The sequence below is a fragment of the Scaptodrosophila lebanonensis genome, unplaced genomic scaffold (genome assembly GCF_003285725.1).
Source record: "Scaptodrosophila lebanonensis strain 11010-0011.00,11010-0021.00 unplaced genomic scaffold, SlebRS2 tig00000147-arrow-arrow-pilon, whole genome shotgun sequence".
Taxonomy (NCBI): Eukaryota; Metazoa; Arthropoda; class Insecta; order Diptera; family Drosophilidae; genus Scaptodrosophila; species Scaptodrosophila lebanonensis.
In genome coordinates this window covers 223648-238438 of record NW_022060591.1, presented here as the reverse complement: position 1 = coordinate 238438, position 14791 = coordinate 223648, and the positions used below count along the sequence as shown (strand labels likewise).

Sequence of the window (14791 nt, the reverse complement as noted above, 5' to 3'; positions counted from 1 at the left end):
ATTGCTATGTAAATGTGCAATTATACACCCTTTACGTGAGTTCGAATACCGAGAGAGGTAAAATCGATCCAATTTTTTTTTCTTTTTTTTATTTTTTTTATTTTCTATAATTATTGTAAACATATGTACAGAGTATTTCAAAGTCGGGACACCCGACTTTAGCTTTTTTACTTGTTATGTGTCCGTATGCCAAGTTTCACTATGATAGACCGATTTACCAAGAAGTTATAGCCATAAATATATTTGCTGCTGCAGCACTGCTCAAGCGCTGCCCGCGGCTGTTGTTGATGTTGCTGTTTGGTTGACTGCGAAAATGCTTACACAGACACGAATTGATGCGCATAGGCATACATACACTCACACAGACGCAATTGCTATGTAAATGTGCAATTATACACCCTTTACGTGAGTTCGAATACCGAGAGAGGTAAAATCGATCAAATTTTTTTTTTATTTTCTTAATTTTTTTTATTTTCTATAATTATTGTAAACATATGTACAGAGTATTTCAAAGTCGGGACACCCGACTTTAGCTTTTTTACTTGTTTTTTATAGGGGTGAAGGCGTTTTCTTGTTAATCAAAAGTGTTGTCCGCTATTGTTTGCCTCCATTCATTCATGGTGTCGTGGCTTTCCCCACACTTAATGCATTTTTCTTGACTGCATTTGCAGTGCTGTGCAAAGTGGCCAAATCTGAAGCAGCGGTAGCATTGAGAGATAGGAATGAAAGGATTGACGTTAACTTTGGTGAACATTAAACTTATATCAAGCGGCATTTGATTTCCTGGAAAGAAAAGTTTCACTCTGTTTGTGGGGAGGAGTTTTTTGTTGTCTCTGTCTCATGATTCTAAAAACTTCAATAATTGGTATGGGCGAACAGATATGTATATTCTTTTAGGTCGTCTTCGTTGAATTTAGTAGGTACTCCAAAAAAATGAATCCTGCTTTGTATATGAAATGTTTAAACATTTTTGTTAACCTTCTGCTTTTAAATGATCATTTTTTTGAAGGGCGTTTGCTCCTTCTGCTCCGTGTTATTTTGCATCTGCCAAAGCCTAATTTGCTAATGTCAACAATGCTACTAAGGTTGAGTTTATGGATAACTGCCGATAGGCTAATATCATTTATCGGTGCCCTTTCAGTGCCCGTTTGCCGTTTGTCAACACAGACGATAAATGCACCCTTATGCGCTGAGTAATATTCATACCTGACCTTAAATGGATTTTCAGACTTTTCTTAATTTATTTAATTTTCTTGACTATTTACTTCTTCGATTACATCTATGCATATTTGTTTCTTCGGCTTGATACGTTATATTGTCTTTTTAAGCTCGTTGATAGCAGGATAATTGGCTTGTTTGTAATGGTTTTAGATTTGCTGACGCCCCGGGAGGGGGGCGCTTGGTTTCCATTTTTCTTCTTAGCTTGCTTTTTGTATCCGTGTTTTTCAGTTTTTAACTCAGGGTTTGAAAAACACAAATTTTCAAAATTTAAACGAAATTTGAGTCAAAGTTAAAAACAAGTAGAGAAGCTAAAGTCAGGTGTCCCGACTTTGAAATACTCTGCACATTTGCGTTGTATTTTTTCATCATTTAATTGGCGTTTCTGCAAATTCTTTATGGCTAATACTAATACGCAAATGGCATATTTTTTTTTTATTTAACATGGACAGTTGCAGACAGCTGGCTTGAAGGGGAAGTTCGAAAAAAGGAAATCTTTCGAAGTTCTGTGGCACCGACGTATTTTTTGGAAGTTTTCAAAGACAACTCTAGCCGAAACCACCGGAGTTTTCTGTGTCACCCCTGAATATAAAGTTTTAAAAAGAAATAAATTCTATGCCTTTTAAGTATATTAAGTGTGGCTATACACATACGTTTTCATACAGCAACTTACAGAAACAAGTAGAGAAGCTAAAGTGGGGTGTCCCGACTTTGAAATACTCTGTACATATGTTTAGAATAATTGCAGAAATTAAAACAAGAGAGAACGCTACAGTCAAGCAAGCTCGACAGTGTATAGTAGGTATATGCGCCTCTAGCAGAAGCAAAGGGAAGAAGAAGAGCGAACTTGATGCTGCAGCTTGTGGGCATACTTAGTACCGAAGTAAAATTGTTTCGCTAATTGTTCTGGCGAGAATTTGGTTCGTTTTTTTTTTATACAACATTAGATAATTACATATTAATTATGTGTGCAAAGTTTGGTTTAGGTATCATTTGAAATGTGGACGCTATTGACGAAACTCTGTAGCGGGGGAAATTGAAAAAAAAAAAATAAACTCGTCCTTTCTCGGACCTAGGAGAATTTGGATACCAGCTTTGGTTAGATCGACTCGTCTCGTCATGCTGATCAAGAATATATATACTTTCTTGGGTCTGCCACGCCTGCTTCTGCCTTTTTCAACTCCCGCAAACCTAATATACTCTTGTACATTTTATGTACAGAGTATAAAAATGTGATCGATGTTACCTCTCGCCGCATTCGATCTCACGTAAAGGGTGTATAATTGCATATTCACATAGCAATTGCGTCTATGTGAGTGTATGAATTTCTATGCGTGTTTATTCGTGTCTGTGTGAGCATGATTGCAGTCAATTAAATATATGGCTATTTATTATAATTATAATTATGGCTATAACTTCCTGTTTAATCGGTTTATCATAATGAAACTCGGCATACGGACACATAATCACTAATTGAACAAATTTGATCGTCGATCCATCGATGTTTATCCAAACATCGAACATTATTCATGTTTTGTTGGTCAGTCACATTTCTTTGTGTGGTTTACCGAAAAAGGTATATTTATATTACTAGCAGGTCTTGTCCGTCTTTGCTGGCTGAGTATTTGTGCTCACAATTATACGTTTATTTACTATATGATATTTCTCTTCCGACACTCTAAAGCTTCTAAAGAGTTCATTTCCCAAATACCAAATTACTTTGGTACGATTCGAGAGCTAGGACATAAAGTACATAATTATTGCCTCTACTCTTTAATGAAAAGTTACAAAAATTCTTGAAAAAAGAATAAAGGGTGATTTTTATGAAGGTTTAGAGGTAGAGGAAGTAAAGGAATTGATTAGGGAAAACTTTGAAACAATAAAAGACAACTTAAATGAATTGAAAAACAAGAGAGAACGCTACAGTCGAGCAAGCCCGACAGTGTAATACCCTGTACCCAGGTAAACTTCCGTCACTGAGTTATATGCGCCTATAGCAGCAGCAAAAAGAGGAAGAAGAAGAGCGAACTTGTTGCTGCAGTTTGGGGGGGTTGTACTGGCGAGAATTTGTTTTGCTACAACAGTAGACAATTATATATAAATTATGTGTGCAAAGTTTGGTTAATGTAGCATTTGAAATGTGGACGCTATTGACGAAATTCTGTAGCGGGGGAAGGGGGGGAAAATTCCAAAAAATAAAATAAACTCGTCCTTACTCGGACCTAGGAGAATCTGGATGCCAACTTTGGTTATTCTAGCTTTTATAGTTTCTGAGATCCTCGCGTTCATCCAGACGGACAGACGGACGGACAGACGGACAGACGGACGGACATGTCTAGATCGATTTCTCTCGTCATGCTGATCAAGAATATATATACTTTATAGGGTCGGAGATGCTTCCTTCTGTATGTTACATACTTTGCACAAACCTAATATACCCTTTTTACCCTACGGGTACAGGGTATAAAAAAACCCTTGGACAAGAGACACAGATAAAGACGAAATAGAAGAAATGTTAGATAAAATGGAATTCAGTTATATCCACAAGATAAGGGAATTGAATGAAATTGAGAAAAACGTAGATTTCCCTAAAATTCATTTTCTGTCGCGTCCATTCATGTGTTACTGTTTTCCCAATATTTGTAGACCATTTTGCTGCTGTACTTGTATCTCTCACAGTACTTCGCTGATTTTGAATTGTACTTGTAGTCGACAAACTTCTTTTGTCACGTGAAGTAATTTTTGAGACTCGACCTCTGTTTACTGTGAATATTGTCAATCTTTCTATACCTTTGCACTTTATTTTGTACCGTAGACTTAGAAAGCATACGATTTTTTCATACTTCTTTATAGCTGTTGCCCAAATTGCATTTTTCTAAATTTGAAGCTCAACCTTACTCACAAACTGGCTTACCTCGTGCCATCGTGCTCAAAAATTATAAAACCTAATAAAAATTACAACTCAAAGGCATATATGTTTTTTATACAAGGTAAGCTTTACAATTTTTGCTGACATTTTACTTTTTTACAGTCCTTTTTAAAAAAATAATATTGCCGTACCAATTAATAATGGTCGAGAAAAAAGAACGCTACAGTCGAGCAAGCCAACAGTAAAATAGCATGTAAAATTAAAAACAAGAAAAGAATGCTAAAGTCGAGCGAGCTCAACTCTTAAATACCCTGTACCTCCCTCCAAAAAGAACAAAATTAAAAAAAACAAGAGCGAACGCTACAGTCGATCAAGCCCGACAGTGTAATACCCTGTACCCAGGTAAACTGAGTTATATGCGCCCATAGCAGCAGCAAAAAGAGGAAGAAGAAGAGCGAACTTGTTGCTGCAGTTTGGTGAGGTTGTACTGGCGAGAATTTGTTTCGCTAATAACTTTTCTTAGAATTGACCGAATTGAATAAAATTTTGAACAACAGTAGACAATTATATATAAATTATGTGTGCAAAGTTTGGTTTAGGTAGAATTTGAAATGTGGACGCTATTGACGAAATTCTGTAGCGGGGGAAGGGGGGGAAAATTCCAAAAAATAAAATAAACTCGTCCTTTCTCGGACCTAGGAGAATCTGGATGCCAACTTTGGTTATTCTAGCTTTTATAGTTTCTGAGATCCTCGCGTTCATCCAGACGGACGGACAGACGGACGGACGGACATGTCTAGATCGATTTCTCTCGTCATGCTGATTCAGAATATATATACTTTATGGGGTCGGAGATGCGTCCTTCTGCATGTTACATACTTTGCACAAACCTAATATACCCTTTTTACCCTACGGGTACAGGGTATAAAAATGTAAATAATTAAAAAACAAGAAAACAATGCTAAAGTCAGGCAAGCTCAATACTAAAATACCCTGTACCTCGTGCCATCGTGCTCAAAAATTATAAAACCTAATAAAAATTACAACTCAAAGGCATATATGTTTTTTATACAAGGTAAGCTTTATAATTTTTGCTGACATTTTACTTTTTTACAGTCCTTTTTAAAAAAATAATATTGCCGTACCAATTAATAATGGTCGACAAAGTCGAGCAAGCCAACAGTAAAATAACATGTAAAATTAAAAACAAGAAAAGAATGCTAAAGTCGAGCGAGCTCAACTCTTAAATACCCTGTACCTCCCTCCAAAAAGAACAAAATTAAACAAAAAAATGTAAATAATTAAAAAACAAGAAAAGAATGCTAAAGTCAGGCAAGCTCAACACTAAAATACCATGTACCTCCCACCAAAAAGGAAACAAGTAAAAAAGCTAAAGTCGGGAGTCCCAACTTTGAAATACTCTGTACATATGTTTAGAATAATTATAGAAATTAAAAGTGTAAGAGTATTAAAAAAAAAAAATTTGATCGATTTTACCTCTTTTGGTATTCGAACTCACGTAAAGGGGGTATAATTGCACATATACAAAGCAATTGCGTCTATGTGAGTGTATGTATGTTTATGCGCGTCTATTCGTGTCTGTGTAAACATGTTAGCGGGCAACCAAACAGCAACATCAACAACAGCCGCGGGCAGCGCTGCAGCAGCAAATATATTTATGGCCATAACTTCTTGTTAAATCGGTCTATCATGATGAAGCTTGGCGTACGGACACATAATTACTAACTGGGGGTATTTGCAAAATTTTAGTTCGAAATTCCAAGAATTACGGGAGTTAGAGATTTCCCATGCGATTTGCATGGGAGAGGGGGGAGGGAGGGAAATTCCAAAATATACATTTTCTGCGTATTCACACAAGGCATCTGGGACTAAAATTTGGTGTTCCTAGGTCTTAAAGTCTCCGAGATATAGGCGATTATACGCATGGAAAATCGGGAAAACCCCCATAGGGGGGAAGTGGGGGGGAAAATCAAAAAAATAAAACAAACTCGTATAGAATACACACATAACGCATCTTTGTGCAAAATTTGGTGTCTCTAGCTCTTATAGTCTCTGAGATCCAGGTGTTCATACGGACGGACAGACGGACAGACAGACAGACAGGGCTAGATCGACTCGTTTGTCACGCTGATCAATAATATATATACTTTGTGGGGTCTGCAACGCCTACTTCTGCCTGTTACATTTTCAGCTCCTGCAAATCTAATATACTCTTGTACATTTTATGTACAGAGTATAAAAATGTATAAAAAATTTGTCTTTTAAATGATTAAAAAAACAAGAAAGGAATGCTAAAGTCGAGCAGGCTCAACTCTTTAATACCCTGTACCGCCCCACAAAAAAGTAATTAAATTAATTAATTAATTTAATTTAATTAATTAATTAATTTAATTAAATTAATTAACTAAATTAATTTAATTAATTAACTAAATTAAATATAAAATATTCCATGCATGCATACATGCATTTACATTTACATCAGAATCGTGCCTTATGCGTGTTTGTGTACTTGTACATATGTATGTATGTGTGCATTGGGCCTGGTTTTATGGCTATAACTTTCTTTCCGATCATTCTATCATAATGAAAACTGGTATACGGATATATAATCACTAACTGGATGTGTCTATCAAATTTTAGTTCAAAATTCCAAGAATTACGGGAGCTATAGAAAATCGTTAATAGGGGGGGGGGGGGGGGGGGGGGGGGAGTGGGGGGGTGCATCGGGAAAATGGGGAATGTGCACTCGCACAAAACTAATATACCCTTGTACCCTTTGGGTACAGGGTATAATTATATTAATTAAATTATTTAATTAAACTAAATACATGCTCATGTACAGTTTCAACAGCATACATTTACATCAGAGTCGTGTCTCGGCGTGTTTATATGCGTATATTTATGCAGCACAAAGTTGAAATTACTTCCTGAGGTCCTTGCGCTCGTCCAGACGGACGGACGGACATGGCTATATCGGCTCGGCTTGTCACCCTGATTAATAATATGTATACTTTGTGGGGTCTGCTCCGCCTCCTTCTGCCTGTTACATACATTCGCACAAAACTAGTATAGCCTTTCACCCTTTTGGTACAGGCTATAAAAATTATAAAAAATTTATATTATTTTAAAAAATATAATTAATTAATTTAATTAATAAAGAAAATGTATTTAATACATACATAGAAGACATGTTTATGTACAGTTTTAACAGCAAACATTTACATCACGTGTCTATGTGTATTTTTATGCGTGTATGTATGCAACAAAAAGTTGAGCCAAAACAGCAACAACAGCTGCGGGCAGCGCTGCGATTTTATTTATGGCTATAACTTTCTTTTGAATTGACTTATCATGATGAAACGGAAGGAGGCGTGGCAGACCCCACGAAGTATATATATTCTTGATCAGCATGACAAGACGTGTCGATCTAGCCCTGTCTTCACTTCCAATTGATGAAATATCATGAAATTCTCACTGGACAATCGATAACAATAGCAGATTCTAACGCACCAGTCGACATATAGATAGCGCCAACAGGGGACGCTAGATTTAGAAAGTCCTGTTTACTTTCAAACGCACCTTGTAGTTCGGGTATTATAAAAGTTGATTTATTTAAATTGATTTTGTGCATTATTGTTGTGTGAAACGTATATATAAAAAAATATAAAATTAAAGGTAATTCAATGACCTTTTTAAAAAGTATAAATATGTTTGTCACCCACAAATAAAAACAAGAGAGAACGCTACAGTCGAGCAAGCCCGACAGTGTAATACCCTGTACCCAGGTAAACTTCCGTCACTGAGTTGTATGCGCCCATAGTAGAAGCAAAAAGAGTAAGAAGAAGAGCGAACTTGTTGCTGCAGTTTGGTGGGGTTGTACTGGCGAGAATTTGGTTCGCTAATAACTTTTCTTAGAATGTACAGAATTGTACAGAATATATAAATTATGTGTATAAAGTTTGGTTTAGGTAGCATTTGAAATGTGGACGATATTGACGAAATTCTGAAGGGGGGTGGGGGGGGGGGGGGGGAAATTAAAAAAAAAAAATAAACTCGTCCTTTCTCGGACCTAGGAGAATCTGGATGCCAACTTTGGTTATTCTAGCTTTTATAGTTTCTGAGATCCTCGCGTTCATCTAGACGGACGGACAGACGGACGGACATGTCTAGATCGATTTCTCTCGTCATGCTGATCAAGAATATATAGACTTTATGGGGTCGGAGATGCTTCCTTCTGTATGTTACATACTTTGCATAAACCTAATATACCCTTTTTACCCTACGGGTACAGGGTATAATAAGTCATTGAAAGTTGCACTATCGAAAAAAAACTTAGCCGTACCAATTAATAGTGGTTGGGGCTCGTACAAACTATTTTATATACATATATGTAAATATATATACGTAAATATGTATATACATGCATAAATATAAAGATTGTGACATTGAGGGCTAGTACCTTCTAGAATTAAACACTGTAAAATTTAACACCGACATACATACAGTCCTCACTTATAAGTGCAACTCGTCTGACATTCCTCAGCATGCTGCACGCATGGTCGAGTTATTCCCGAAAAGTGGGACTGATCCTGACTATACGTACATATATGTAAGTGTAAGTATGTATTCAATTGTACAGTTCAACGCTTATCTATATGTGTTTTTTGAATATGAATGTTGTGAGTGTAAAAGGCATTCACGGAATAAGCTTAACGCTTAATGTCTCCCAGAAGCTTTCAGAATACATTTTTAGCATTGTTAGCTGACACAACCTTTTAACACAAACGGTAAATTGCTTGGAAATATGCGATCAGCTGAGATGGGCATGTGTCGGCTTTTTTCGGCCCGTCACAGCGCGATCGCGTAATTGGCTGTAAGAAATCACGAATCCGTATGCACGGTGAATGGATACACAAATTTTTCTTTGTAAATCGAATAATTAGGAGAATGTCGATTTTTAATTTATGCTTGTATACATGTGTATATGGTAATCCAATTTTAAGGACCGATATACATATGTACATAATATTACTTTTTCGTAATTTTAATTTTTAATTTTATGCAAATCTGGCTAACACTAACGTTGTTATTTTTTGGATATGCGCTCCAAATCCTTTGCTTTTTTCACAATGTTTTAAGATAGACTTTGTGCAAAAAACTGGAATAAATATTAGAGTATTTCTTAACTTTAAATTATATTTTGTTGTGTTGTTTTTGTTTCTATTCCAATTTCACGTTTGTGTCTTTTCGTGCTTTATTGAGTCAACACGAACACGCACGAAATTGGAATAATGGCCGTACAGCTCAAAAGGACGGAAGATAATACGTCGTTGGTCTTTAAAAGGTGTTTTATCATTTCGAAAGCACTGTTCCAACGAGTTGGCACTTCCAGTATCAAGCCAAGCGGGTTCTCAACATCTTGTGCCTGTTTAAATTTTGCCATTGCCGTATGCTGCGTTTCATAAAGGTAACAATTGCCTTGCATTTTGCCAAAATGGGTCCAAGAATGTCCAGCAGGAAAAGGGAGGAAAAATTCTAAAAAAATAAAATAAACTCTCCTTTTTTTTCGTATCTAGGAGAATCTGGATACCAACTTTGGTTATTCCAGCTTTTATAGTTTCTGAGATCCTTGCGGTCATCCAGACGGACGGACATGTCTAGATCGATTTCTCGTCATGTTGATTCAGAATATACAAGTATATACTTTATGGGGTCGGAGATGCTTCCTTCTGCATGTTACATACTTTGCACAAACCTAATATACCCTTTTTACCCTACGGGTACAGGGTATAAAAACAAAGTCATTTCCCTAATATTTGTTGGTGTAATTAGACGAGCGAACAAAGTAGCGAGTCTTGTCTAATATTAGTTATTGTGACTTGATGACGAACACAGCGCACGAGCATCAAATCGTTTCTTTCGTGTCCTACCGGTATGGCGCTGCCTTCATAAAGGGACTGGTGTTGACACTGGTTAAGCTTTGGACCGGTCCATGGGTAGCCCAAAGCGGACAATTGCCACAAGCCAAACTGAAGGATACATACTTGTATGTATGTGATACATACATACAACTATGTATGTATGTATGTGATACATATGTATGTATGTACATATGTATGTGTAAAGCACATGTGCTTTATCTTTTGCTGTGAGTTACAAACTTTTTATGTGTTTGTCCATCGTTAAAGATCTTATTTTCCACGGTCGCTGCCAACACTACCAATTAAACCTTAGCTATTTATTAAAAAAGGGTTTTAACTTACAAAATAAAGCAAGTAAAAAAGCTAAAGTCGGGTGTCCCGTCTTTGAAATACTCTGTACATATGTTTACAATAATTATAAAAAATAAAAAAATAAAAAAAAAATTTGATCGATTTTACCTCTCTCGATATTCGAACTCACGTAAAGGGTTTATAATTGCACATTTACATAGCAATTGCGTCTGTGTGAGTGTATGTATGCCTATGCGCATCTATTCGTGTCTGTGTAATCATTGAGCAGCGCTGCAGCAGCAAATATATTTATGGCTATAACTTCTTGGTAAATCGGTCTATCATAGTGAAACTTGGCATACGGACACATAATTACTAACTGGGGGTATTTGCAAAATTTTAGTTCGAAATTCCAAGAATTACGGGAGTTACGATTTGCGGGGGAGAGGGGGGAGGGAGGGAAATTCCAAAATATACATTTTCTGCGTATTCACACAAGGCATCTTGGACTAAAATTTGGTGTGCCTAGGTCTTATAATCTCCGAGATATAGGCGATTATACGAATGGAAAATCGGGAAAACCCCCATAGGGGGGAAGTGGGGGGGAAAATCAAAAAAATAAAACAAACTCGTATAGAATACACACATATCGCATCTTTGTGCAAAATTTGGTGTCTCTAGCTCTTATAGTCTCTGAGATCCAGGTGTTCATACGGACGGACAGACGGACAGACAGACAGACAGGGTTAGATCGACTCGTCTTGTCACGCTGATCAATAATATATATACTTTGTGGGGTCTGCCACGCCTCCTTCTGCCTGTTACATTTTTCAGCTCCCGCAAACCTAATATACTCTTGTACATTTCATGTACAGAGTATAACAAGTAAAAAAGCTTAAGGCGGGTGTCCCGACTTTGAAATACTCTGTACATATGTTTACAATAATTATAGAAAATAAAAAAATTAAGAAAATAAAAAAAAAATTTGATCGATTTTACCTCTCTCGGTATTCGAACTCACGTAAAGGGTGTATAATTGCACATTTACATAGCAATTGCGTCTGTCTGAGTGTATGTATGCCTATGCGCATCTATTCGTGTCTGTGTAAGCATTTTCGCAGTCAACCAAACAGCAACATCAACAACAGCCGCGTGCAGCGCTTGAGCAGCGCTGCAGCAGCGCTGCATCAGCAGATATATTTATGGCTATAACTTCTTGTTAAATCGGTCAATCATAATGAAATTAGGCATACGGACACATAATAACTAACTGGGGGTATTTCTAAAATTTTAGTTCGAAATTCCAAGAATTACGGGAGTTACGATTTGCGTGGTAGAGGGGGGAGGGAGGGGAATTCCAAAATATACATTTTCTGCGTATTCACATAAGGCATGTGGGACTAAAATTTGGTGTTCCTAGGTCTTATAGTCTCCGAGATATAGGCGATTATACGAATGGAAAATCGGGAAAACACCCATAGGGGGGAAGTGGGGGGGAAAATCAAAAAAATAAAACAAACTCGTATAGAATACACACATAACGCATCTTCGTGCAAAATTTGGTGTCTCTATCTCTTATAGTCTCTGAGATCCAGGTGTTCATACGGACGGACAGACGGACAGACGGACAGACAGACAGACAGGGCTAGATCGACTCGTCTCGTCATGCTGATCAAGAATATATATACTTTGTGGGGTCTGCCACGCCTCCTTCTGCCTGTTACATTTTTCAGCTCCCGCAAACCTAATATACTCTTGTACATTTCATGTACAGAGTATAAAAATGCCGTCAATTACGTATCTTTCGTGTTTATTCCCTATTTTACTCGGCAAACTTCAATCTCTTAGAGATGTAAGCGAGAAACCCGATAATCCCCACAAACAATCGATGTTTTAATAAAAATTGAAAACATCGATGCATCGACAGTATCATCGATGTTTCTCCACCTCTAATCCCTACTACATCTACACCAGTTTACTATTGAGTACGTTAGAGCTGGGGAAACATCGATGTTTACCAACATCGATGTTTCGATTTTTTTGGGGGAAGAACATCGATGTATCGATGCATCGAAATTCCACTAACAAATTTTCAAACAAAAATTAATATACAACATAGGGCACTTCGTTTTGATTTGTCTTATTTATAAAGGTACAAAAGGGTTTAAAACAAACGATATTTTTATAACTTCAAATAATAAACTAAAAACAAGAGAAAGTATAACATAAAAAATTATAGTTAATGACTAATTTCAGATAAAACAACAAAACAATATTTTCATAAATTGAAAGAATACAAGTATAACAAAATGAAAAGCATAACATAAAAAATATAATTCATGACTAATTATTTGAGATCCACTCATTTTTGTTAATATAAATGAGCATGTCTACATTCTTTGATTTAAGCGAACTCCTTTTTTCGCTAACTATAAGTCCAGCTTTGCTGAACATGCGCTCACTTTCAGTGGACGTTGCAGGAACGCAGAGGTACTTGCATATACATGCCTTAAGGGACTTATCATTATACTCTGTACATGAAATGTACAGAAGTATATTTTGAGATCTGTAAATAAAATGCTTCGTATTTTTTGTCTATAAACGACAAAATAGAGCTTGAGGTCGTTGGTAGTTCTTCAATTGGTGGTATTGCCACATGTTTGATACACTTTACCACATTTAAGGCATTTAGCAGACTTGCCATCCTTAGACTTAAAGAAGAAATTCCACACAGTTGACTTTCCATATTTTGCCCGTTTATTAGGACCACCTTCCTCAAGTTCCTTATCCATTTCAGTTGAGTTTGCATTACATAGAACAACATATTAATATATGTACAAATAATGAAAATACACATACACAAATAAGACTGCAGCTGCAAGATAAAAATTACCTTTGCTATTAGATTCTTTTAAAAACTTCTCCATTTCCAAGCACTGCCAACACCAATATCCATCTATAATATTAGTAATTTGTTCTGTATTATATTAGGGGATTTATTAAAAAAATGCAAATTTTAGCTTTTACTTACCTAGCTTTTCCCGCGATTTTTTTTCAAGTAGTAAAAAACATCGAAAATCGGAAATAAAACATCGATGTTTGGAAAAAATTGCAAAACATCGATGTATCGATTTTACATCGATGTTTCGCACAGCACTAGAGTACGTAATTGATTTAGTATATTTTTAAGGAAATACGTATATGTTTTTATTCTTAGATTAAAAAATGCAGCGTGTTCCCTTCATTGCTCGGTCGACTTTGCTTCGGCCATTTTTCTTGCGCACTTATAAAATTGGTCCTGTGGACTTTCCAACTAAAAAAGCAATGTCATTTGAAAATAAATCACATGCGCAAACAATGAAAATAGCTGTCATTGGCCAAAATCAAGATTTGATTATTACGACCATGGCGGAAGCGCAGAAGCTAGCAAGGCGTCGGGGACTGAATTTGGTACTCTTAGAACAAACTGATGCAAATGCTAAAACTGGGCGGTCCTTATACAAGTAACTAATATCATGCGAAGCCTAAAAAAACATTTGTGCATACACACATACATACATATGTATGTGTATGCGTGTTAACGAAATTTATATTTCAGATTGGTTACCAATGCGGAAATGCTTGCCGACGATTTTCCTTTAGTGACTAACAAAATGAGTAAAAAGTCTGAAAAGTCATTAACTATAAGCACGCGTATAAGTAACCACGACCTTGAATCGAGGCTTAAAAATATAGCGAGATGGCTGGAAAAACGACATGAGGTGTGTATTCTAATACAATCCAGTGGGAATAGCCTTGGAAACGATGAAGATGAGGAGCGCATTGTTCAAGCCATAGAACACGTAATTAAAGAACCCCAAAATATTGGTAGAATCCTCCAAAAACGTACCAAGGGTTCCGCAACAAAATTTAATATAATTCCGCTCAAAATGCCTGTCGACACTACATAAACGCCTCATCTAGAGCTTATATAGTATGTTATACAATCAAAACATGGCGGGCTACTACACATCTGAAATATTTTTGTACATGTATTCTATGATTCTTGTTTTATACAAGCTATATTTGATATAGACAGCACAGATCTCAAAAGCGGCTGAAACTACCAAAAGTGGTATACATACATACATACTATATATCGGGGCAAAGCTGGCCGTTTGGCAAATAAAATTCCCCCACCGTGTCGGATTCGTTATTAGATATTTTTGTCATTTTTATAGGCTTTTTTTTATTTATTTAGTTTAAGTTCACTATTGAATTGATTTTTTTTGTATGTACATCAACTGCATTGTTTGTCGATGAAAAATAAATACATATATGTTCTTACAAGTCCGGCGGTGTTTGAGAATGAAACAAGTGAAAGCTAAATTCGGGTAACCCGAATTTGAAATACTCTGTACATATGTGTAGAATAATTACAGAAATTAGAAAATTAAAATTTAAAACAAGTAAAAAATTTTGATAAATTTAA

The 14791-nt window shown here is 36.2% G+C and overlaps 1 protein-coding gene across 1 annotated transcript; it reads left to right on the top strand.

The window, feature by feature from the left end:
• Nucleotides 1-13542: 13542 nt before the first annotated feature.
• Nucleotides 13543-14515, top strand: LOC115629431 (translation initiation factor IF-3). The gene is made up of 2 exons (XM_030525890.1): nucleotides 13543-13823; nucleotides 13919-14515. The coding sequence occupies exons 1-2, from the start codon at nucleotides 13546-13548 to the stop codon at nucleotides 14268-14270; spliced, it is 630 nt and encodes a 209-aa protein (XP_030381750.1). The 5' UTR covers nucleotides 13543-13545; the 3' UTR covers nucleotides 14271-14515.
• Nucleotides 14516-14791: the final 276 nt, after the last annotated feature.